General features: G+C 30.9%; 1 protein-coding gene across 1 annotated transcript; it reads left to right on the top strand. All coding sequences in view use genetic code 12, as the record gives it.

Moving 5' to 3' along the window:
* Nucleotides 1–4649: 4649 nt before the first annotated feature.
* Nucleotides 4650–6290, top strand: DFJ63DRAFT_288240 (putative hexose transporter; the record flags this gene model as incomplete). The annotated part of the gene is made up of 1 exon (XM_064905128.1): nucleotides 4650–6290. The coding sequence occupies one exon, from the start codon at nucleotides 4650–4652 to the stop codon at nucleotides 6288–6290; it is 1641 nt and encodes a 546-aa protein (XP_064761357.1).
* Nucleotides 6291–7754: the final 1464 nt, after the last annotated feature.

The raw sequence follows: 7754 nt of genomic DNA, 5'->3' as shown, positions 1-7754 counted from the left end.
AACATCCATGCCACTCGAACGTACAAACCATCCATGCCACTCGAACGTACAACATCCCATGCCACTCGAACGTACAAACATCCATGCACTCGAACGTACAAACATCCATGCCACTCGAACGTACAACATCCATGCACCGACGTACAACATCCATGCCACTCGAACGTACAACATCCATGCCACTCGAACATCCATGCCACTCGAACGTACAAACATCCATGCCACTCAAACATCCATGCCACTCGAACGTACAAACATCCATGCCACTCGAAACATCCATGCCACTCGAACGTACAAACATCCATGCCACTCGAACGTACAATATCATAGTATAGATGTAGATAGAATATTACTTAAGAAAAATGAATTTTGAATATATACAAAAGACTAAATAATTAATAATATTAGAGTAATACAAATAAGTTAATGTATCATATAAACTAAACAACATTTGAATAAAACTAACATAAACATTAAACCTCTTTTGAAATATAGCGTTAAAGACGTTGATAAGATAAACCATTATCATAAGCAGCTAACTAATTATGTTTGTTCGTAAGAGAATACCTCAACAATCAACTCCCATTTCAAATTCAACAGTATGTAATATTGTTCTTTTTTTATAAATTGACATTAATAAATTTGCTGAAATAATCATAATACTTGAACCAAATTGATATTAAAAACAAATCATGATTAATTTCAATCCGTTTAATAGGTCCAAGAATTGTACTTCTTAACATGCTGACTAATCTTCAATATTTTCAACAAATGAATCCTGCAAAAATGACATGTATTATCTTTAATTTAAACATATAATATAGTAACAGATTTGATGTTGTCATTTTAATTGAAAGAACTACAAGATAACAAGATTAATTTCTAGTGGTATTATGAATATCTAAACTTTTGCTTTTCGATTATCAATCTTGAGCTTTATCTTAAATTTTAATCCATCAGTGTTTTGAAATCTACTCTCTTCTAGCTAACTCAGTCAAATGATTCAATTAATTCAGGAATAATATAAATTCCTATACATGAGTATAATCTATTCAATAATTAAGAATCTGGATTTAAACAAAAATTCTTGAAAAAGATAAACTAATATAAAATAACATTATCTTCTCTGGTATTATCACAAGGAATAGTTCTTAGTATAACATTCATTAATGAAAGAACGAAAGATTCAATAGACAATTTTAATGCTTTTTAACATTATCTATCAGGTGATTTATGAAGTATAAATTTTAGAATTTGATGAATCAAATGTGTAGGATGACTTAAGATGAATCAATGATGGACTTATTCAAACAAGTTATAACGATAGTGTTTAAAATTTGATGTGATTGATGTGATCTATAGTTGTATAATTATTTGTTGATTAGTTTATCTTAATTTTAATTTGTTTTCATTTTCATAATGGGCCATCACGCACGACTTTTGACTTTGATTTTGGTATAATTGAAACTATATAGTTCAACCACAACAAATAGACAACCCAAAGATACATAAATCTATGCTACAAAACTATATGAACATATTATTCTAACAAAAAATAACTCTACAATATATTTCTCTATCAAATTATATAATATACATTTTTTAATATAGTTTCCATTACAATTCGCAAATTGTATACGTTTATTAATTCTATATATCCGAATATAACCATAAAAACCCATATTTCAACCTCTTATATCTCAACAACCAGCCAATAAAATTCTTCAAGTAACTCGGTTTGATATAATACACTTCCTGCTCTATACACCTATTAAGTTACTGACCTTTACTATTATTTTGAAATTTGCCATCCCGAAATGTCATCCCGATTTATTTCTGCCATCCGGACCATTCTCAATAATTAAGCTTCTAAAAAATATTTTTTTGCCATCCCATTTTCCGCGTTCCAAATCGGTGTATAATCTATTCAATAATTAAGAATCTGGATTTAAACAAAAATTCTTGAAAAAGATAAACTAATATAAAATAACATTATCTTCTCTGGTATTATCACAGGGAATAGTTCTTAGTATAATATTCATTGATGAAGGAAAGATTCAATAGACAATTTTAATGCTTCTTAACATTATCTATCAGATGATTTATGAATTTCAAATAAATTTTAGAATTTGATGAATCAAATGTGTAGGATAACTTACGATGAATCAATGATGGACTTCTTCAATTAATTTATAATGGTTCTGATTAAAAGATAATTTGATGTGATTGATTGATTCTATAGTTGTATGATTATTTGTTGATTTGTTTTGCCTTATTTGTTTTCATTTTCATAATTGGATTTAAACAAAAATTCTTAAACTAATATAAAACAACATCATCTTCTCATCACAGAGGCTAATATAAAATTCTTCCTTTAATAAAGCAAACAAATTATTTAACAGACATATCTAATACTTTCGAACAATATCCAATATCTATCAGATCATTTATGAGTTAAGAATTTGAAGAACTGAGAATCACTAGTAGGGTGACTTTAAATAAATAAATGATTGAAATTGCAGATCAGTTATACTGGCAATACCATTTTGATAACTTGAAGTGATTGATTGGCGATTGATTGAATATATAGTTAATGATTAAGATTGTTTATTAGACTGTATTTTCATTTGTTTTCATTTTCAAAGATCAATAATTGGCCATCATGAATCAAAAGTTGATACTGGTTTGAAACCTAAAAATCAGTCAGAAATGACTCATGTAAATCGATATATCAAATTTTAAAGATATTTAGCCGATATAATTAAGTATGCAATAATTTAAATTGCAATATTAGTTGCGTAACATACTGACCTGTGCTATATTGTGCGATTTTGAGCATGATTTGACATTTATAATGATATCGAATTACACCTATTTGATTTAGTTGCTCAAATTTCAGTATTATTCTAGTAATTCACCACATGGTACTTGGGGTTTGACTAACCGATATTGCGTTTAAATATAACATATGAGACTCATTTATTGATTATGTTAAATTTGGTGAACCTAAAAACCTTAAAAAACACTAATATATTGATTTGTATTCTCTTCATTCAGCTCAAAAGTGGTACAATATAAACCTTGGGGATTAAATATGTACCTAAATGTTCTCGATTCAAGATAACAAATTGCAAATGTACTAAAACAAGCAAATGTCAATTCAAAATAAGCAACTCTGATTAAATTCTAACAGCCAGTTTATTTGTTTTGTATATTTTTTGGTACATAATCTATGATTTTTAACTTAATCTTTTATATATGTCACCTACCAAATAATAAACTAATAGTCTGATATATAAAATGTTTATCTAAGTTGTAAAATACATCAATCTGTATAAAAAAATGTTTCATAAGTGATAACTCCATAATTGAGATGATTTTAACATAATTTCAAATCTATAGTTTTATAGCATTTTAAGAGGAGTTGAATATATAACAAATTTGCCAAAAACTAGATCTTTAAAGAATTCAAAATATCACTAATAAACAATAAAAATTGCATTAAACCACAACTAGATCTAATTAAATAACACAAAAGGGTTACGAGATTTTCCACAAGTCACCTTCATCATATTTACAAAGCTAATGAAATAATCGTGATATTATTGACAATAATGTAAGTACGAATGTAAGCATATTATGACAATATTAGATGTACCAACATTAAATTTAATTGATCACCAAATATAAATTCAGATAAGAAGAAACATAATATGATGTTATCTTTTGTTACTGGGCTGTTTCATATGGTATTCACATTAATCAATCGTTCTCCTCACTTTATTTTCATTAACAAAGCCTTATTAATAACGAACGCTCCCCACATTTAATGTTTATTAACAAGTAGCTAATTGAGCCACTCCTTAGTATAATTGATGTACTTATTATTAACCGACTCTACCTTCTTATCAATTGAATATTTAAGGGGCCTACTTCAAAAATCTGGGGAATGCGCTTTGAACTCAAGAAAAAAAAAATGTTGAAGAACAATTAACAACACAGGAAGGTAGATGTGAGAAAAATAGTGGGATGACTACTATTTTGCTAAACTTAAAATGTAAAACTCTAAATCCGATCAAATATTTCAAGGTTTCAATACCTATTTGAGAGTTGTTTCCAGTGAAGGGCAGCTCCTGGCAAGGGAGATCAAAACAGTCCGGAATAGGAAATGGTCGCAGAATTTACACTTTAACTAATTTGAGGGATGGAACTAACTACCTTACCCCACAATAAAAATGCGCATAAACTATTAAAATTAAAGTTAGATTCGTTACGAGTACAGAAATTTTTTGACGCAAAAATATTATTTTCTAGTTTCAAGATTTTTGTAAGACATAAACTGAAATGTCTGCTCCACGCGGAGGGGATTACAGTTTTCAAAAAGTGGGGTACATATTCGCTGGCATTATACTATGGAAACACTTTCGTATCTGGCTATTGTTTTCCTGTCATATCGGGGCCTAAGCCAAATCTACTGCCTCATTAAATTTGGAGCCAACCTAATTTAAAAAAACCTCTATAAATACAATACAACTTCGTGTTAATGTACTCAATATTTAATTTTTAATTTATCAACAATCACTAGTTAATACTACATCTTACAAGCTTCTATCGCTGGCCGATTTATAAAGTTCATTATAGTAGTGAAAATGTCCGAAAAAATTCAAAACGTTAAGGATCAGACTGATTCCGTCTCATTGGTTGACATTGACGAGCATCATAACATTTTGAATGATTCAAATGTTAATATCAATGATTTATTATTCCAAACCAAAGGCTGGTGGAAATATGGCCATTTCATAAAGTTACATTTTTTTATTTCGTTGATTGCTTTGGCTTCTACAAATAACGGTTACGATGGTTCCATGTTGAACGGTGTCCAAGCTCTTGACTCTTGGCAAAGCACCATGGGTAAACCAACTGGATACAGATTGGGTACGCTTGCTAACGGTACTATGTTTGGTTCGATTCTTGCTGTCAGTGTTGCTGCTATTATTAATGATAGATGGGGTAGAAAGTACGGTGTTCTCTTTGGTTCAATTATTTCTTTTGTTGGTGGTATCTTGCAAGGAGCCTCAACTAACTACGCCTTCTTCTTGGTTTCGAGAATGATTATTGGTTTTGGTGTTGCTATTGCTTTGACTGGTGCTCCAGCTTGGATCGCTGAACTTTCATTCCCAAGTTACAGATCCTCATGTACTGCTGTCTTCAACACCTTGTGGTACTTGGGTGCCATTCTTGCTGCTTGGATTACTTTCGGTACCAGAAATATGTCAGGGGACAATTCTTGGAGAATTCCTTCTTACTTGCAAGCTGTCTTACCTGGTCTTCAAGTTTTGACTTTATGGTTCTGTCCTGAGTCTCCAAGATGGTTGATTGACAATGGTAAAGAAGAGAAAGCAAGAACAATTCTTCAAACTTACCACACTGGTAATGTTGATGACGAAAGAGCACATGCTTTAGTTGAATTTGAAATTAAGGAAATCAAGTCTGCTTTGGAATTGGAAAAGTTGTATGCTAGCTCTACTTATTTCGACTTCATCAATATCAAGACTTACAGAAAGAGATTGTTCTTGATTTGTTTTACTGCTTTCATGATGCAAATGTCTGGTAATGGTTTGATTTCTTACTATCTTGTTTTGGTCTTGGATAGTATTGGATATACAGGTAGTACTGAACAATTGAAGATCAACGGTTATTTACAAGTTTTCAACATTATCATTTCTGTTGGTGCTGCTCTTCTTACTTACAGATTCAAGAGAAGACACCAATTTTTGGTTTGTGTCAGTGGTATGCTTTTCTGTTACATTATTTGGACTATCCTTTCAGCTATTAATCAACAACGTAATTTCGAAGACAAGGGCTTGGGTAGAGGTGTTCTTGCCATGATCTTCTTGTTCTACTTTTCTTATGATATTGGTGCTAACGGTTTACCATTCTTATATGCTACTGAAGTCTTACCATACTCTCATAGAGCAAAGGGTCTTAACATCATGTACTTCACCCAATTATGCACTCTTGTCTACAACGGTTATGTCAATCCAATTGCCATGGCAGCCCTCGATTGGAAATATTATATTGTGTGGTGTTGTGTTTTAGCCTTCGAATTGGTTATTGTCTATTTTTTCTTCGTTGAGACTTTCGGATATACCTTGGAAGAAGTTGCTATTGTCTTCGGTGATGATGGCGGTAATAGATTGGGTAGACTCTCTTCTTCTGATGAAAAACCTGCTTTCGAACACTTGGAGGACGGTAATTCTTCTACAGGGAAGATTGGTGAAAGAGTTTAAGTTGGGTGAGCTAAGTATAGTTCTATAAAACTATTAGTCTACTCTTTAATATTTTGACAACTGTCATTAATTGTTTCTGTTTCCATAAAGGTATATATAGTCTATATTAGTCAATAAATTGTACCTGATAATAATATAAACCGGTAGGTATAAAATTTTCTCCACAATTAAATTCGAGAAGCGCTCCAGTGTATCCATGTTTTTCGCATGCTCAATAGGAATATACTGCTTTATTATAATCCACTATATTTCTACTTTTAAGTGATCTCAAAGACTCCATTATATTGTCGGATAATGTACCCACTTTCCATCATATGACCTACATAACGTGACTTGTATGCACTCCTGTAAATATGCTACTTTACATTAGTTACTTTACTGTATATATCTCTACTTTCCCACTTTATAAATCTGTTAAATCTGTGATTTATAACACTCTTTTATAGAGAACGGAAGAATACATAAGTTAATGATCACATATATTTACACTAACATGTCAAAGTAGGTCTTATATCATAAGTACAACATAAGTTGTATAGTGCACTACTGTATAATAGTGCATTCTACGACAATCCCTCACAAAACTTACTAGATACTGTAACTATTTACTATTTCCTACCGATCTATCTAATTATAATAGATATAAATTACCATCGTTATATTCTTTTTTTAACACACGTTCTAACAACCTACATCTATACCTATTTAAATAAATTTCATTTGAAATTTATACATTGTCACGTACCGTCTACAATAATAATCCTATATTAGATATTAGACAAATTGTCTATTATTAAGCATAAAACCAAGGTTCATATGGCTCAATAGTTAGTCGTAATACAAGTAAACCTACCATGACATTTGGTTACATACGAATATACAATCTTTAATTAAATCGATCACTAAACTGACCTGCTCGAAGTATTTTGATAAACTTTAAAGTTCTCCATATCGTAAAGTCTTATTAACAAAATCTAAAATATAAGGAAGTTTGATCACCGCCACATTTTTACTTTAAGGTACCGTTGTCATAAATATACCTAGAAAGATCGACCTGTTTCATAAAGTCGGTTAAACCAAGTTAAATATTTTTTATTATGTTTATAAAGCCACTTACTATATAAAAGACATATTCGTACGTCAGAGTTATGTCACCCTAATTGTTGTTTGTTGATCGTAGTGACGGTTAAACTTTAATCTATCAGACTAGCTTTTAAGTTAGGTGGGATTAGGTAGAAAAATCAGAGTGATAGCCCTACTTTTGAAGTGCTAATATTTGGTGACAAGACGCAATCTTCCGAACGCGAGGCCATTCACTATGAAATATAATGACGCCATTTCCCATTCTTCATTGGCTTGCAAAACACAATAGAAAATTTGGATTAATTTATTTTTCCGCCAATGGATACTCTAAAAGCAATTGCAAGTCACCTTTTCAATTAATTGTTCTAATACAATACAGAC

This window comes from Scheffersomyces coipomensis (assembly GCF_036884675.1).
Source record: "Scheffersomyces coipomensis strain NRRL Y-17651 chromosome Unknown DFJ63scaffold_5, whole genome shotgun sequence".
Taxonomy (NCBI): domain Eukaryota; kingdom Fungi; phylum Ascomycota; class Pichiomycetes; order Serinales; family Debaryomycetaceae; genus Scheffersomyces; species Scheffersomyces coipomensis.
Note: the sequence above shows the minus strand (reverse complement) of the source record. Positions and strands in the feature narration are given on the sequence as shown.